At 36.0% G+C, this 19,155-nt stretch overlaps 1 protein-coding gene and 1 long non-coding RNA gene across 2 annotated transcripts; both read right to left on the minus strand.

Moving 5' to 3' along the window:
* Positions 1 to 1,120: 1,120 nt before the first annotated feature.
* On the minus strand, positions 1,121 to 6,317 carry LOC145218942 (uncharacterized). The gene is made up of 4 exons (XR_013857790.1): positions 5,938 to 6,317; positions 5,518 to 5,618; positions 4,499 to 4,594; positions 1,121 to 1,333 (listed from the first exon to the last, which is right to left on the minus strand). It is a non-coding gene; the product is annotated as an uncharacterized LOC145218942 (long non-coding RNA).
* Positions 6,318 to 8,619: 2,302 nt separating this feature from the next.
* LOC145218935 (aarF domain-containing protein kinase 1-like) lies at positions 8,620 to 14,619 on the minus strand. The gene is made up of 10 exons (XM_080086357.1): positions 14,285 to 14,619; positions 13,383 to 13,559; positions 12,743 to 12,945; positions 11,980 to 12,127; positions 11,670 to 11,794; positions 11,418 to 11,600; positions 10,774 to 10,932; positions 9,989 to 10,130; positions 9,318 to 9,515; positions 8,620 to 8,887 (listed from the first exon to the last, which is right to left on the minus strand). Exons 1-10 carry the CDS (start codon positions 14,504 to 14,506, stop codon positions 8,774 to 8,776), a joined length of 1,671 nt encoding a protein of 556 aa, XP_079942483.1. The 5' UTR covers positions 14,507 to 14,619; the 3' UTR covers positions 8,620 to 8,773.
* Positions 14,620 to 19,155: the final 4,536 nt, after the last annotated feature.

Here is a 19,155-nt window from a genome sequence, read left to right on the forward strand (position 1 = left end):
TGGTCCGAATAAAGAAAAAGAAAAAACTAGAACAAAATACGTTTAAACCAATCGCTAAACCTTTTTAATTTTAGTTTAGCACAAAAATCTGCAAAAATACAAACGAAATGTTTCGTTTTTTTTATTTAGTAGATTTTTTATGCCATCCGAACTAGAATAATGTTATTGTGTGTATTCTTTTCAGCGTAAATGTAATTTCCTAAATCTAAATGGCACCGATAACATTAAATTATGTAACTTGGTAGCTCAAACGATACAACTTTACCTATTGCCATTATCATAAAACTCCTGTATGTCAAGTCTAACTGGTCGGGAATTAAATATTCAGCTTATATCAACGAATAACTCGAGCCAAAAGATGTCAACATTTCAAGCCACTTTAATGATCATCTTTATTTTTTGTTTAAGCTACTCTTCCTTCGTGTGCTGCGTACCCAACATCTATAAATCTATGCACAAATTTTGGTCTGCATCTGGTGTTAATCTTAACATGTTTATTGAAGTTGGAGGTTTCATGCCTTGTCATCAGAATCTTAACTGTGCGATTTCCATAACTACTACACGTTCTTACTATGTGACACATCCCTACAATGCGATACAAATTTTTGGAGATTTATTGTAGTTCGCACAATATTCGATCAACCAATGTGGTCCAATCATTAAAAACACAAAACAACACATTTACAACCGAAATCATATTGTACAGGTTTTAATTCCTTAACTCCAATACATTAATTGTGTTGTGGAACGCAACCGCGCTATTCCCGAGCACGCGGCTCGAGGCATTCTTGTGTTATTTTAATTGCTATGCGTTGTGTGTGTGTACGCGCTTGATTTGTGACTACTGCAGGAATGTGATTGGTGCGTTTGCAATTACTTCGTGAGCCTATAAAAAGCTGTTCACTTACTACGTTACTATTCTATTTTACTGATTTCGAATAAATACAACCTAAGTTACAACAAGCAAACTGTGCTTATTTGGACTCTGTAAAGAAGCAAGGCGCAAACGTGATTGAAAACACAACAAATTGGACACACCAAACTGTACAACAATCGTCGAAAAAAAGGTTAAGGCCGCCCGTTGTGTAAAATTTATCACAAAATGTGTCTTTGGTGGACGAAATGAAAAGTCAATTAGGTATATATGCAAGGGAGACGACAAAACATGTGGTTTCACCAAACCGCATTTCTGACGTGAAATAAATGTACACAAACGCGTCAAACCAAACATTGAACAAGTTGACATTTCAGCAACCCCCATTTCCAAATATGGAGAAGCATGAGCTGACCTGACGACATACGTGCATTTGACACCGAACACAGGGTAGTTGATCTGCGAACAACGACAAAATAACATTTAAGGGTCGATGTAAGCTTAAGGGCGTATCAGAGTATAGTAAACGAGCCCGGCCCGAAATCGAAAGTCCGAACCGACCCGAACCCGAAAGTGCAAGACCAAAACCCAATCGTTTTTGAGAAACCCATTTAGGTCCTGAAGTTTGATTGACCGGCCTATGCATTAAAGCAGTGATTCCTAACAGCGGCTCACAACTACTTATTTTGCAGCTCGCAGTGGGCCTCAGAAAACCACCAAACATTGCTATTTTAGCTTCAAGTTAATACTCTTTGGTGATTTGCTGGAGTTTCTTTTTTGCGACTCTTTACACACTTAAAAAACTTCCATTTGGCCCCGTCAATAAAAAACGGTTGAGACCACTGCATTAAAGCCTTAAGAAAAACCAAGGCAACAAACACAATAGACAATCGGTCTTAAAGAAGACGTTTTTGGGCTGGTTGACATTAGGTAAGGTCCAGCAAATAGCTACTTAACTAGTTAAATTTATTTTAAAAAATACTAGCACAGAGTGTGAAGTCATGCCCGAATCAAGCCTGCTTTTTTGAAAAAAACCTAAGCCCGAACCCGACCCACCATTTAAACCATTAAAATTAGATTAAAATTTTTAGATTAAACAAAAGTATGCAGCACACCAACATTTTCTGTTTCACCAAAAGATTATTTTTTAACCTAAAAGAAGCTAAAAACTATACACGGATTTCTAAGTTAAATGAGTAAAATAGCGGCCCAAACAGACGTAAAAGCGAAATGTTTTATTGTTCAAACGTTTTTTAAGACTGTTTATAATTGCACACATCAGGGGTCGGCAGTCTTTTTTGTAGGACGGTTTAAAACTAAAATTTTATTGCGGGCCAGGCTTAACAACACCAAAATGATCAGCAATTAAAATGTAATACAGCTCATATAAGTCCTCACAATTTTGATTCAATAAGAACCTGAAACTTGTTTTGTCGCAACGAGACGCTCTCACCTAGGCATTATGTTTCGAATAATTTAACCTGAAAAAGAGTACAGAACGGTCTACTCACGGACCGAGACAGGGCTGCGGTCTGGTCGTTGCCGACCACTGGCACTTAAGATAAAAAATAGGTTTTAGCTTTGTCACGCCCACTTTTCTAAAATGTACACATAAAACAACTGTTGAAAAACGATTATTTGGCGTCATATTTGAAAAATTCTTAGTACACAGTAAATCGCAGTTAAACTTATTTTTTTTAAGTTCAATGAGAGAGACAAATCTACTTATAATGGATGAATAAAAAGCGTGTTGACAGTTGATTCGATTTTCAAAAGAATAAAAAGATTCAACAGCAGTAAAAAATGCAAAGATTTAATCGGTTGCTTTTTAGTAATTTTGCAAACAAAACAGCTTAAAGCATAAAAAATTTTCGACCTATTATGCGTGAAACCTACGCCAGCTAAAGGCGAGTTTTTGTTTTTTTCAAAATGGCTGACGGGTTTGACACCAAGCACTAAATGTTATGCAATAACAATTTTTAAAGGCGCAAAATTCCCCGTTCGTGCTTATACAGTGCAGGCCACTCGACATAATCGCCAATGTTTGGTTTCTGAAACTTCGTTGTGGTGTATTGAAAGTTTTCGGCTTTTTTGTCAATACTGGGAATAATAAACAAATGCCAATAGAGTGTTTAATGATATGTTGTAAAATTACAAGTGGCACCCGTTGATTTAAAAATATATTTCACAATTTGGCAAATGACGAGTTTTTATTTACAGTTTTTATTAATAAAAAATATTTAATTGCGATATATTGCGTAGTTTGTAACAAACCAATACAGATTACAACTTTTTGTCTTTTTTAGGCGCGTTTATCAGTTTTTTTACGTTCATCCTGGGTTTGGTCGTATCAGTGTCATCGGTACAGCGGTTAGACGCGTCGTCACAACTTTTTTGCCAATCATTGTGATTCGATCAGCATCGAAATATAGCCCCGGATTTGGTACGCCAGGTGATTTTTCATGACACGCCAAACGATTCGCTAAGTCATTTTAAAGGACTTTTTGATATGTTTTGAACTAATAAACTAATAAAATTTGCTGATTTTCGGTTAGTTATGATGGGAGCCTTAAAAACAAGGCTTCGCTCACGATTCTGCTTGCTTTTTTATTGACATTTTATTTCACACAAAAATGTTGGCAAGTCAAATCATTATCGGTTTAAACTTTAAAGTAACGACTATAATTGACTCGCGCATTAAACAAGTGGCCGACCCGTAAACTATCGCCGAAAGCGGAAAATCTTGAATACAGGCAAACTATAAAAACGCGCTGGCACTTTAATAGTTGTGACCTAAAATGAAATGCATTAATGTATGGTTTACTCCAGGGGCGCACAACCTGCGGCCGAGTAGACGATTTTATGCGGCCGTGAACATGTTTATTAAAATATATGCACTGGCGGCCGCGACGTAAAAACCTCTTTTGCTAAATATTTTGACTTTCAAACTGCATTAAATGGATTTTGTAAGATTGTAAAAAATATCACCAGTCTAGTGACCCTGTGCTCCACACTTTATATACGCCTATTGTGTGCAAGCAATGTAAATAAACAGTCACGTCTTGCGTCACAATATAGATTATGACGTCATAAATAGCTCAGACTGGTCGTCAGACAGTTTAGCTCAATCTGTGGATCAAGTTTTAAATTATCCGGGATTTTTGAATGCCATTAAATGGTTTATGTATGTGGGACAAGCCCTATTTATTTATTTTTTTCACATAATAAATTTAAAAACAAAAACAAGCAGGCAATTGGCGGCCGTTGGTGAAATACGAATCTGCGATGCGGCCGTCCTAGCAAAAAGGTTGTGCACCCCTGGTTTACTCCTATAGCTTCACTCCAGCAATAAAACTTGTGTAAAACAGGAGGTGCAAATAATTAGGGCAAGTAAAATTTAGACTAGAAATAGTCAAATTTGTGATGAACAACGAATTTAGGAAGAAACTCTTTATTTTTGCACAAAGTCCTTATTATAACTTGACCAAAAAAATTCGTTTGTTGTCGTTTGTCAATGTCACAAAAATAACAAGAATGTTGTTTTTGCTGGAGCATAAGGCGTAAGCTTAATTCCACAATATTCTTGTAAACAACGTGTTGCTTGTAAATTTCACCAACACTTACGTCTTGCATATTGGCAACTCCAGCCCCTGCCAAGCCATTCACGACTGCAGTAAGAACTTAGACATTGGTAGAAGAAATGTCGGTATTGGAGTCGGCCTAAAAATAATGTGAACGGCTTTAAATCAAATTACCAATATCTAGGTTAGCATATGGCCAAATCCCTACGAGACAGGGGTAAAGCCAGGGCATAAAATCAAAGTTCACAATTAAATTGACTAAGCATGATCGTTTTGTTACGGCTTTAAAGCTAAAACATATTGTTGCTGACGTATATAGTATTTCGGTTCTCTGTTTCTAATAAAAATAAGGGGCCTAATCAACGTCCTAATAGGGGCCAGAAAATGTTTTCTACAAGAACATGTTTTCTCTTTAGGACCGTGAGCATATAGTTTACATTCAACATGTTTTGAATGGTGGTCTAGTAAAATGGTGGATAGCGTGAACCAACCGTATTTTTAAATTATTGTCATGTAAACCATGAAGATAATACACACAATCTTGCAAGATACCTAAATCTCACCAACACGTTTGAAATAAAACTATAATTTACAATTCAAGTGTTTTAAAAAAAATGTACAATCACAAACATGGGCGCCACGGCACGGAAGGGAAAGAAGAGTCAGTGAATGTTTAAACAAGCGGAATTGACGATGTTTGTCTTATTATTATGTTTTTGGTGTTATTTCCATGACCTCTGCCGTTTTATGGATTTGGCAAAATGATACACATCGTAATTATTGCTGGATTGACGCGTGGCTATAAAATCGTATACGATTTTTTTAAATCGAGTGTTTCAGGTTTAATTGTATAGAACATTTTTATGCCTATATGTACATTATTATTTGATATCGTAAGTATGTAGCAAAATTTGCTCTCTTCTGCAAAATTTTCTGCCGGTGATCATGCTCACATACTCCATAAACCCGTTTAAATAAAAAAACAGTTTCTAATTTAGGAGTTTTATAAAAAACAAAACACATAAACAATAAACGATGTTCATCTGTATCTTTTTACTATACCTTCGCTGCAGCTAATGCCCACAAGAAGTACGACGAAAATAGCAAGGAATGTCAATGAACAGACTTTCATGTCGATCGCTTCGACTTAGACGCAAAAATATCTAAATCAGATTTCAAGATCAAGATCAAGAAGTAATAATAAAACTTCATTCTTATATTTAGGCACATATTGTATTCAACACACAACATTTAAACACATATTAATATTGCCAAAATCCGCCTGCGGGTGTATATTCTGCATTTATACCATCTACGTTATGAAATATAGATACATAATAATAAACAACAACACGTTTTTGGGCTGTCAACTAAGCTATTTAGCTAGGTAATTTATATTTAAAAAATCATGGTCACAGAAAGTAAAGTCATGCCCGAACTAAACCCGAAATCAAACACGGACCTGAACCCAGTCCGACTTACAATTCTGCAAAAGACTCAAGAAGCAACAAATCAACTCCACATCCGAAATCGTATAAACCGCACGTCATCGAACGAACAAACCAAACTGAAGACCTCTCGGGACAAACTTACTGAGCTCGTCGCCCTGTTGACTTTTTCTTTTGCCACTGCGAGTGGTTTGGGCCGTTTGGCGTCGTTAATGCAGGTAGCTGTTTTGATAATTGGGGTCAGACTGTGTTCCAATCTGTTCAGTATGTTTTGAGAAGCGATGTGCCGCAAATTCGGGTTATGAGATGTCTATCAGATATTATCTTCTCAGAACGATTCAGCTTTTTGACACTATAATCGCTGTATTCCAAACCCGCAGGCGGTGTTCCCTACCCCGTAGATTATTTTCAGAAGCGGCGTACCGCGAATTCGGGTTATGGCACGTGTCTAAAAGATATTATCTACTCAGAAGAATTTTCACATGGTATTGTACGGAACTGAGTTTTGGTAAATAACGATTTTTACTTATTGAAAGAGTTGTATCGATAATATCTTTTACCCTGTCACTTATAAGCTTAATCCTGCTAGATCAGGGGTTCTTAAACTTTTTCGGTCGTGCCCCACTTGACACAATTTATTTTTTCTCACGCCCCCTTTGTTACTGGCAAAAATTAATCTAATCCTTACGAAAGTTTACTGTTACGACATGTAAAATTAACATTACCGACTTTCATAGGATTGCAACGCCAAGGATTGATCCGAAGCCAGTTTATAACGTCACAGACAAAACAAAAAGTGTTAATTGTGCGCAAACAATTGCTTTATTGTGCTACTTGTGACGTAATATACAAGAATTCCTTGTAGGATGAGACTAACTATACTATTTAATAGATTTTAAATGGGTTTTTAAAAAGGCCGTATCTTGGCGTATCTCAACTGGACTTCCATTTCAGAGTAATGAAGCGTTTACTTCAAACAATAGGTTCGAAATCAGCGCCCACATTATTCCAATGCATTCATTTACAATTGTTTGCAAGTGAAAACTTTGCTGTCGTAATGTGCTGCGCCCCCCTTGCGAACCCTTCACGCCCCCCTAGGGGGGCGCGCCCCCCAGTTTAAGAACCCCTGTGCTAGATCAAAGCAGATATGAGGCCGGGTAAAATTAGGGACCGAATCCGAAAGTACAAGCCCGATTTGAAAGGCAAAACCCGAACCAAAAAAGCCTGAAAGTTGGTAAAAACGAGGCAAAGATGGCACCAAAGATGCTGTGTGAAGTCAAATCTAAATCAAGGCAGTTGTTAATGAACTCAAGCCAAACCCGACCGAAGAACTGCAGTTTGACTACTAATTCTGGGTTTCACGGTCTTCTTGGCCTTATTTTAATTCCACCCACGCAGCTAAGAAATTACAATTGCTCGAATCACCAACTGACATTTTGTGAGCACAAGGCGGTTGCGCTAACCACTCAATTATCTTAAAGGCTAAAATGCACAAATAACAAACCACGGAGAAATGAAAAAATCTGTAGCACCTGATTTTAACAAATGTTTGTTTGACGTTTTGGTAAATGTGGATCTCTTCTAGGCTTATTCCCAGGGCATATGCTGGTCTATGACATATGTGTGGACCAGTTCAAGCGTATATAATTTCATTTCCTACATCAGAATTGTGTGAAATTGTGACCGTTGCATGCTGTGCGGGGCGACACATGATCACCCATGTGAATATTACTATTTGATCAAAGCATAATTAATCGTCGTCAAAGAAATGTTTTAGACCTATTGCGTTGGTTAGTGAGGCGAGAACTTTAAATAAAATAAATCTTGGTTACTTTTTCTGTTGTAAGATGAGACATTTGAGTCATGTCAATCTATCGGCGACAACAATATTTGTTTTTCATTATAGGTATACGGAGCCATACAGACGCCAGGTTCCTGCTAAAGAAATAAACTGTTTTGGCGTTTTCGTTGGACTGAGCAACGATTAAACAAGGCTTTGAAGTATTAATAAACATGCGTCATGCGTCGGAATAAGCAAAACTAAGTTACGAGCTGTTTGATAAGTACGCAATTCTCGAAATTTGCACGCCATTACCCCAAAGTGAAAAGTGTTTTGATTTCTATGTTTAGCTACAAACACTTTTTTTACCATGCTTAGCTTAAAGTACAACCGCAGAATAATGATCTTATCCGTACTGCATGAACTGGAATCCCCAGGATGGTCGAATCGTTATTGCGTGTAGTTTAGGGTTTTTTAGACCAAAATTGAATAAAATGCGCTTGATTCCGGCCGGTCTTCACACTAGAGTTGTTAGCCGGGCTCGGGCTTAGGTTTTTTCAAAAAATAACGGGCCTGACTTTACACTCTGTTTCGGTATTCTTTTTTGAATAAATTTAACCAGCTTAGTAGCTAGTTGCTGGACCAGACCTAATGTCAAACAGACCTAAAACGCCGTGTTTCAGACCGATTGCCTGTTGTGCGTGTTGTCTTGGTCTTTCCTGGGGCGCCAATCAAACATTCGGGTCTAAACGGGCTTCTTTAAAACGAATCGGGTTCGGGCCGGATTTCGGGCTTACAACTCTGCTTCACATTCCGTCACATATCCGACGTAATTTCAATGTTAACTTTCAGGCCGTTTGGATCCGTTTACAGGTCATGCCTCGAAGCCCAAACTGTAGAGGAAACATTTGAGGTCGTCTTTGCTTCAACAAAAAATACCAATCATGTTTTTTTTATTTGTATACCATGGCGTCCAATGAAGATTCGGCCTGTCAGCAGTTAAATAGAGGGATACAACAAATATATATTTGGCAATCGATTAATAAAAACGGAAAAGGTAACATACAGATCAATCACACTGCATAATGCTTTAGCCTGGAACCTCCAATACAAAAGCGTTTCCAGTCATAGTTGAATCGGTGGTTTCGGTCACTTGGTGGTTTTGCCGAGAAGATTTTCTTTTCGTTTTCCGAACCTCTTGAAACTGTCAAGTAGTGAGTAAGTTATGAACAGCCAGAAAATATAGTTAATAGCAACAAGTTGTGCGTAGAAAAAAAGTTGTTGGAATAAGAAAATATCGCACCAACATTTCAACCCATTTTTTTCATGTGTCTGATTTATTCCCATTATTTATCTACAATTTATATGTAGAGACATACTATGTTCACGATATGCAAGGCAAGAACTTACAAAAAACGATTTTGATATGATTAAAATGACAAATATCCAAAGCCCACACTGAAAATCGGGGTTGTGAGTGAAGTTCAATTTGTTTCGCTTGTTGAAAGAAATTATACCACTACCATTTTATAGTAACGGCTGCCATTTAATACCAAGACATAGTTTTTTACTTTACATTACAAATTTACGCTACAATGTCAACTATTGTATTGTGTTAATAAAGAACGACTTACCCATAGATACCATTCGTAGGCTAGAAGTTTGAAAAGTCCAATATACAGCGTTAACGTGTGTTCAAGTATCGACCATTGTAGGGAAATGCCGCTTTCTAGTTTACGAGTTCGATTGACCTTTAGTTCCCGCAAAGCCCTCAGACAACACCTTGACATGTCCAGAAATCCCGAAAGGTGACCTCGGACGCCGTACATATGCTGTGGTGGAATTATAAACGATATGTCAAGGGCAATACAAGAGTGTAAAAACGGTGTGGACTTAATAGTAGCTGCTATAATGAAAATGGAAATAGTCATTAAAATAGAACAGAAGATATTTGACACTGATAGATTTGTCGAATGGTATGTCAAAAATAAAAACATTTACGTTTAATTTAATATGTTTGTAAAATGCCTACAGTGTTTTAGCTGGAAGCTCCTCTAGGGAACATTTTACAACACCTGTCCACAGGTATAATGTCCCAAATAAACGTATCAAGTGCTTTACTATTTCCGCAAATGTTGTCAAAGAGCAAAATTTTAACACCGGAAAAACGATGTAGTCAAATTACATATATATAGATATAACTATTGTAAAACACACCACAGACATCGCGTAGACTTGAACACACCATGAAATTTACAGTATTTTTTCACACTGGTAACAAATAAGGCAATAAATTAATATTCACCTCTAAACCGCGCAGATGGTCATTGGCTTTTAAAACCAGTAGCATCTCGCTTGGCACGCGATTTAATACTTGCGAAATATGGGGAAGAAAAACGCCAGCATTGTCACGAATTTCGTCGTCTTCTTCTTTCGTAAGAGCGACACTGTAAACGTAAAATACTTCAATAATTCCGGATTCTCAGTGTATTGCTATGTAAGATACGAAGTATTTCGCTTGCAGAAATCGTGCGTGGTGGGTCAGTGTTCAAATAATGGAGCTAAACCGCGAAGATGGCCGAGTGATATGCGCAACCGCCTTGTGTTTACAAGAAACTTAAGCAAAATTGCTCAAACCAAGTTGAACTAAATGGGAGTCACCAAATCCAAAAGAAATTTTTCAAAGGCCTGCAATAAAACAGGCAGCACGGCGGCAAACTCATTATGAGCATAATGCATAGAAAATACCGAACAAGCGTTTCGTCAACCAGGTTGCTGATGGGCAAACTAACGTTATGGTTGGCGAAAGTAAAAATACAAGTTCTTCAAAAACAACAACTAGCATATTGTTGAGCATTACACCATAAACATTGTGCATTCCGGTGTTTTGCCGGCCTTGTGAGGATAAATACGAAAGAAAAAAATCAAAGAACAAATAAACATCATCAGTCATTGCACAAGAGATAAAAAACCTTTAAAGAAAGGAAGTGATAAGCGGACCAATAATGCCACACTTAGTTTGTAGTTCACTCAATATTCTGTACAGTGTCCACACAGCTATATTAAGTTAGGCCAAATGCATGTTATTACTTTTTAATTCCTTGATCCCCGACAACCTTCCATGCTCTTCCAGTGACAATGGTTGTGAGCAAAGGATACATTTCACCACTTCCCAATTCTCTGGAGTGCTTTTCAATCCCCTTCAAATCCTTATTGATAATGGCCTGCCACAAGTTTGCATAGTGATATCTGTAATACATAAAGGGCATCTTTTTTGAACATAATTTCAATGTGTAGTTACTGAAATATTTTGTTTGGCAAAACATAGTTCTTATGTGCTCGAAGCAATGAAGTTTTACTAGAGCGGCAACCTTTTAGCTATTGTTTATGGCATTATTTTTACAAGCGATCACCATTTTATACTTTAAAAGCCTAGGTGTAAATGTAAATCCACTTTGAATGTGGTATCCATTCAGATGAGACAAAATAGGCCAAGCATTTGTAAAATTTTGAATCAATCCCAAATGTCAGTCATGTAAACCTTTTTTCTTAAACATGTGCACGGTCTTATTTATGGCTGTCATACAACTACAATTTAGTGGATATAAAATGGTTTGTCAAGAAGGATCATTTTGTTGAAAACTGATTGCCATCCAATGGGACCGATCAATGGATTTGTACACATTAAAAAAAAACAATCTGACTAAAGCAGCAGAAAAATTGTCACTACGTACCTAAAATCTTCAGATAAGCGACGATATAAGCCGTGGTCGAGTAAAACCAACTCCAGTTCAGACTTAAAAGAAAACCAACTAGAATTTGATTTTCGTCGACGAATTAAAATGTTTCCAGGATGTGGATCACAGTGAACAAATCCTTGCACAAATATCATTTCACTGAACAATTTTCCGAGCATACTTTGTGACAAGAAAACATTTTTTTTCATTGTGTTAAAAGCATAAAAAAACAGCTTACAGTCCACTTACCTTGAAACATTGTTAAAATCAATTTTCTGCTCCTTAAAAAACTTCATATCATTTACTTGACCCCCTTCCATAAATTCCATCACCAAAACACGAGAGGTTGATAGGTTATCATAAATTTTCGGTATCTACACAATACAAAAAAATTGATATGATTGTAACTTCTACATATTTTTGTACATACAGATTATTGTGGTTAATAGCACTTGTTATTTTACTGCTTATGAAGTCTAAAACATGGCTAGTCAGAAAACATTTTAGTAAATTACACATTCAGATTTGTTTGATTTATTTCAAGTGGAAAATTCTGTACCTTGACCCAGTCGAAGCACTTTAGGTTTTCTTTCGCCTGCTTGCAATTGCGAGCTTCAACTGTAAAGTCAAGTTCTAGTGGGAGATTATTTCTTGTTTCAATACCCAACCACATGAGATCAAACTCTGGGAAACAGTATTGTACCCACCTGAAACACAGAATGATATTTTGTTTCATTTCTAGCTTGCATTAATAGAAAAGATAAGAAAAAAGTTGTCCATCAATACGCCAGTGTTAAACAATCTGACGTGGATAAATTTATTTTGCACAGTGGTTCCTAAACTTTTTAAGACTTTGAAACCACTGACACAGTACATCAGAGGATCTCAAGGGGTGTAAATTTAAGGAAGCCTACTAACAGTTATTGGAACATCAAATTTGATTTTCTGATTTACCCCATATTTCTTTTACAATGCCTACTATTGTTAAGTTATCTCAAGATGGAAAGTATTAAAGTATTAAATTTATATCTAAGTAGTCAAGGGTTAAATAAAACAAAATTAAGAACTTATGCACTAAATCGTGCAGTGTACAATGCGCATTCAGTGTTATTTACCCTGTTGAATGCGACAGACATTAAAACAGAAAAAAAAATTTAGTATAAAAATAAAATTACAAGCCCTTTCATTGTCTGATAGAAACGAAAAGCCAAAATAGCTCTATAAATTTGCTAAGCAGCACATTGTAACAAAAAAATCCAACACATATATAGTATAAAAATATAATATGTTTATCACTTCCGAAGTTGCATTATCAAACTTACTCCAGTGCATTATCCATCATGTTCATGTCCTTATCAGACAAATCACGAACTCTTGGATGCTGCACTTTTACAGCAACATTTGATCCATCAGATTTCAGAGTTGCTTTATGAACTTGGGCCAGAGATGCAGTGCCAAGTGGTTTAGGGCTAAATTCTTCAAAAACATCAGAAAGGCTGTTTACTTTAAGGTCTTCCTTGATGACCTAAAAAATGTAACAGACTATTAGGATCACGAAAAATATGTTATGGCCTAAATTTTACCTCTCTACCTAGACAGAAATATACATTATGCATGTACTTGTGTGAATATATGTTTTGTGTGCAGTAGCACAGTTTTAAGATTATTGGGTGTAGGCACAAAAAATAGAAGGTTGTGTAAAATGTAAATAAACTTGCAGACAACTAATTTTGTTGTTTTAACATTTGTATTTTTCACTCCACATAATTATAAAATTTGATTTCCTTGCTACACCACAATGCTGGTTTTAATTATCATCAAGATATTATTCATGTTGTGGGGTGTGAAGTACATTTCAATTCTGTTTTGCCACATCATTTGACCAAGTTTGCTTCGTTTTGCACAAACAAAATCCAAAACAACCATAGACAAAGACTTTTAAAGAAGCATAAAACACACAACCTGTTCAATTTCTTCTAATGAGCTCTGTGGTGCATTACTGTGCAGAACCTTGAATGCAGTTGTATACTCTGGTGGTAATAGATAATCCATTGCCCCCAGATGCTGTCCTACTTTGATGTAAGTTCCTCTGTTTTTCCAACACAGATTGAACATTTTCTTTGCCGATCTTGCATGAGCCTGTAAACGAAAGTGACTATATAATACATTTCAAAGCTGTTTCATATGCTTGGGGGTGTAATAATTTATATGTACAACCAGTGGTGGGATTCAGCCGGTTCGCAATGGTTCTATAAAATCGTCTCACGAAATTTTATGTGATCAGCGCTGCGGTGAGCATTACTGGTTACTGTCAATGTATGTAACACAGGGTTCCTGCGCAGTTTTCGTTTATAAATTCAATGACTTATCCAAAACTTTTCAAGAAAAAAGACCAAATTTCCATAACCTTATTGGAAAAAAATCGAGCAATTCCCACAGTAAAACTAGAAAAGAGGCATTGGTATATGTAGCCAATTTGCCATACTTGCAACGAATATACAAACGTTATGTAATTTGAAATTCCTATCTCTATCTGGCATTTTCATGGTGAAACAGGCGCCAAATTCCATACTTTTTTATGGACTTTTGCAAAAGTTGGCATTTTTTAAAACTTTTCCAGGCCTTAAAATTGCAAATTTAAATTCCATAACTTTTCCAGGTTTCATACCCGCGGGAACCCTAGTAACAGAACTGGCTAAAAACAATGACTTAAGAACCAGGTGACAAAAAATTTGATCCCCCCCACTGTGTACAACTATGTCTATGAGTAACAATTTCAATGTATATGAATTTGAAACCACACAGCTATTTAAAGATACCACAATTTTTTTTTTATTAACATTTTATCATTAACATTTATTTACCTTAGATTTTGCTGTTTCGTATTCATTGGTTTCTTTGTCGAGACCAAACAGGGCATACTTGTAATCAACAATTATGGAGGCTACAGTAATTCCAGTTCTAGCAGCACGTCCAACAGGGTAATCAGTCAAATCAATAATATTTTTTTCATCCAAAACCAGTATAGAAGCAGACCCTACTGATAATGCACCAAAACCCGAAGCCAGTAACTTAAACCATTTCATTGTCTATTTTTTGTGTTTAACAAAATTGAGCATTTGTCCTATTTTTTGGTCAATTTATAAATGATGGTGGACCATTGTCTAAAACTATTACAGGCTGCAAAATAATTTCACAATCAATCAGTTTGGTATACCAAACTTGTAAACAATTTATGCACATTTATGCCCGAAAACCACTATCAGCACATGACACAAAACAGTGCGTTTGATACGTTTTAAAACATTTTTTCGTTTAAACAACATTTAAACCGCTCTCACAAAATAATCTTAGCATTTAAAGTTGCAAACGTTAAACGACAAGTTAATTGCCAATTTCTTGGACCCCACACGAAGAACCAACAAGCAACAACTGCTATTAAATATCAAAGGCGATTGGTGACGCCGATGTGTTGACCCTGAACTCGTCAAAGGGTCACACGCGAAATTTCTATCGCAACACGCAATAGCGTAAAGGTGATACGAACAACTGTAGCGGAAATAAAGATCTTCGTTTTTTCCATAGCCCGCCCGCTGTTTTACCCACACTTGAGCCTGAAGGTAACACCTGTGGCCCTGCGCCCTGCTAAGCCAAGTAAAAGCGTTTACAATTTTAAATACAATCCCTGCGGAGCAAAATCCATAGAAAACACAAGTTGTCGCACGCCATAGAAAACACAAGTTGTGGGGATGAAAATGGGGCGAAATTAGCGCGAATTTTGCATTGCGCCTTATGGGGCCGATTTATAAAATGATTAATTTGGATACTTTTGCGGTGTTTGATTTTGCAATTTCTGCAAAATTTTGAATAAAAATATAACTACGCTCAACTTATAATGTTTAAATGGAACTGATGAACATGAAATAGAGTTTAAATTAGGTTTTAGTGGGTAAATTTTCCAGTAGATATACATGTAGCCTACTTAAGTCCCGAAAGATAAAAAGGTTGTGATGTATATTCATCTAAAATTGGAATAAATAGTTTGACCATGGTCTTCCAAGGTCAGAAAAGTCATGACGTAATAGTGACGTCATCGTTTATTTACTGCATTTTGACGCTTTTAGCACATACTGAATTTTGAAAGCTTTTGGTACTACCTTTAAAGGTGTTGCACAAATCTTTTTTTAATTTTTTTGAAAGATATTTGACACTTTTTAGTGATAAAAATATTTATTGCATTAATTAAGGTCTATATACCATGTTGAATATGTGTACTGTCATATGCAACACAACCACAAGAAAAAATGCAATATAAACAAATACAACTAACATTGATGCATAAAACAACCAATATCAACAAAATTGTTAAATCTTCTTGAATCTATTCACCTGTACAGCACAAAAAGTCTCGTGGGAAATTTTGCATCCAAAGTGGCACTTTTTTTATTTATTTCAGTTTCAGCTGATACTTCCCACAATACATGTTATGTGAGGATATCACAAAAAATCCAAATGATTTCATTAAGGGCATAAAATAACATGCAAGAATTATTAGCAATTTTCAAAATTGGTGATTCCATAAAATCAAAAAAGTCAAAACTTAAGAGACACACTGCACAGTATGACATGTTTTTTTGAAGCTTCATAAACTCAAACACAGTAGTTAAATGAAGTCCAATAGATCCTGTGTCAGCCTTCAAAATGTCACAAAATTACATTTAAATCAATGAATGTTATTTGTCTTTCCATCTTGTTATGCATTACTATTTTATGTCATTATTTGTGTCTGTTTTAATCAAAATTGTTGCAAAATAAAACATTGGCATTTATGTTATACTTTTTCTGAGTCTATATGCCTGTTGGTATTGCAAGCCAGGAGCCATGCCAAACAGCAACTTCTTACACAGGTTTGGTGCGATGGGATACTAGATAATTCTTCTTCAGTAAGGATACTTTGAAATCAACGGCTTGTTCTTTTAAAAGCCCACCCATCCACCAGTTTCTTCATTATATTGGTGCACTTAACTGGCCACCAAACCACTTTTTTTACTATTTTAAGTTGCAAGTTTATATATATGCACTTTATTCATCTTATCATAGAACTGTTAAATGTATTGCAAATTTCTGTAGGTTTGCACTTTTTCCAGTAGCAAAAAAATAAGTATACCGTTAACCTAAATAAAGACTTTAAAAAGTATAACTTTGATAAACAAACTGCTTTGGTTAACACTTATATTTCTAAGTTTTTGAAATATCTGTACAGTCAACATTTTTTATTACTGAAAACGGTCGGGATCATTTATATTTACTACACTTTATTCACAAATTTGCTAGCAAACGATGCAGAAAAATTTTTTCGCTAAACTATTGCCAATAAAAATGCTTTCCTGCAAACATTGTGTGTTGCCTAGCAACCAATGACGTCATTTTTACGTCACGCATAAATTTTCTTGTCAGCAAGGCAATTTAGAAATAAAAAATTTTTAGTCGTTAAGCCAGGTTATTGAAAACAACATCCAAAACCCTATCCTTTGCGTTGTTAAAAGCGTGCAAAGTCGCCCCATTTCACGCTCCATGAATTCTCGTGCGACAACTTGTGTTTGATAGATAGACTTTGCTGCGGAGTGTATGAACTGAAGTGCAGTAATTGATGGATAAACGGAACGAACATAATAACGGACACATAAAATTTGTGGAACAGGGCAAATAACTAAAACAGGAAAAAACTACAAAGGTGGCTTTCTGATATACTTCCATTTTATATATTCTATACGATATTTACCAATTTACTATACACATCATTTGATCTACATATATGATTGTTTTTGCAAGCAAAAACAGTTGGGTCCCCACACGCGCGTTTGTGCGGATTTAACGTCCTGGTTATTTTTAGATTCTTAAGAAAACACTTAACCAACTTTAGCAATAACCCAGCTTTAAAAGTTTTGTCCGTATTCTTTTTGCATCATTATTGTCATATAATTACAAAAAAAAAACAGTACATAAGAACGGGAAAAATACTTTTAATTTAATCTCATGCTTTGACCTTGATATTGTCGTTCAAGGTCAGTTTTTAACACAATTTTTCACAACTGAAAATGTGCTTGATACTTAATAAAATGACATAGCATAAAAAACAGCTGATTTCTAATCACCGAAACGTCTGTCCGGACGTCAAGCTGAGCAATCACGCTGCATTCACCTGCCTTAATCGTAAACAAAGGAATTACTCCCTTGAGAGTTGAGACTTCTATCTGACTGACAGCGTACACATATTATGGGCTGTAAAAGTAACTATTTGGCCGATTAAGGCAAAATTTTAAGTACTGAACGAATAACCTACTGCAAACAATTGTTTAACATTTCAACACATTAGGGCTTGTATTTTTGGCCTAAAACTTATTATTTGGGGGTTTCAGGGGTAAAATGGGTGAATCCAATAAAAAGTTACAAAATTCTTTAGAATACCTTACATTGCACCAACCAACAAACCATGAAACTCTCAGATTATGTACTTTAGTCAGTACAGCCGTTTTAAATTTTTTTTAGGGGGGTGGGCCTGTGGGTGAACCACTGGGTCGTTTGGGGTCAAACTTCAGGAGGATCAAATTTGGAACAATAACTAACATCTGTGCAAATTTGAATACATTTAAAGCACTCTTTCTTGACCAAACGCATTTAACAAATTAGCGTTAGACAGAAATGAATATTTGGGGGTTTAAGGGGTGAAAATGGGTGAATCGAATAAAAAGATACAAAATTCTTTGAAATATCTTATATTGCACCAAACAACACAGCATATCACTCAGAGATGTTGTACTTTAGTCAGTACAGCCGTTTTTAAAAAAATACGTTTGGGGGGCCTGCGGGTGAACCGCTGGGTCATTTGGGGTCAAACTTCAGGAGGATTAAATTTGGATTAATAACTAACATTTGTGTAAATTTTATTAAATTTGGGGCACTCTTTCTTGACCAAACGCGTTTAACAAACCAGCGTTAGACAGAAAAAAGAAAAAAAAAATACGGACAAAAACAATATGTGTCCCCTTCATAGAAGGGGACCCATAAAAATATAAGAACGGAATGTTTTTGTTTGGATTCTCACTAAAAATCAGAACATACCGCGTTAGGTAATTTGTTTGATAAACTATTTTTAAGCTACAACTAAATGACCTCTTCACTTTTCTTTTTAACGTGTTGTTACCTCAGTGTCGTCTTGGCTTACCAATTAAGCATCTTAAAAACTTTTTTCGTCATGCGGTTACACTAAGCCAGTAAGCCTACTAGACAATTGTTCACGTATGTCCTCAACGGATGGATGCCAGCAAGCATTTTGTGAAGCGTAACAAAGATTTAAGTTGCCTGGACAATTTTTTTGTATTAAAATCGTTTATTGTGAGTTATTTTTTCGCCTAGAATCGAACCTCACAACAGTATATATTCCATGATTTTTGTCCAAAGCGAGTAGTCGACGGATTCCCGATGTTTGGCCTAGGATCCAGCCAGAAGTAAAAAGTTATATAACGCTTGCGGTTCGTCACGGACTGCTAAGTTGCGAGAATCCCAATCTGAGTTGCTTGTGGAAAGATTTGGTTACAGTGCAGTCAATAAGCTTTTTACAAATCAGGCGATAATAATTTTTTACAGTTTTGTTGCCTAGTAGGCCTATGTAAAATAATTACCTGGATTTTAGAGTGTACACGCTTTAAAAGTGGAAAAATAGAATAGGTCTATA

Source organism: Phallusia mammillata, chromosome 3 (genome assembly GCF_965637545.1).
Source record: "Phallusia mammillata chromosome 3, kaPhaMamm4.hap1.1, whole genome shotgun sequence".
Lineage (NCBI taxonomy): Eukaryota > Metazoa > Chordata > Ascidiacea > Phlebobranchia > Ascidiidae > Phallusia > Phallusia mammillata.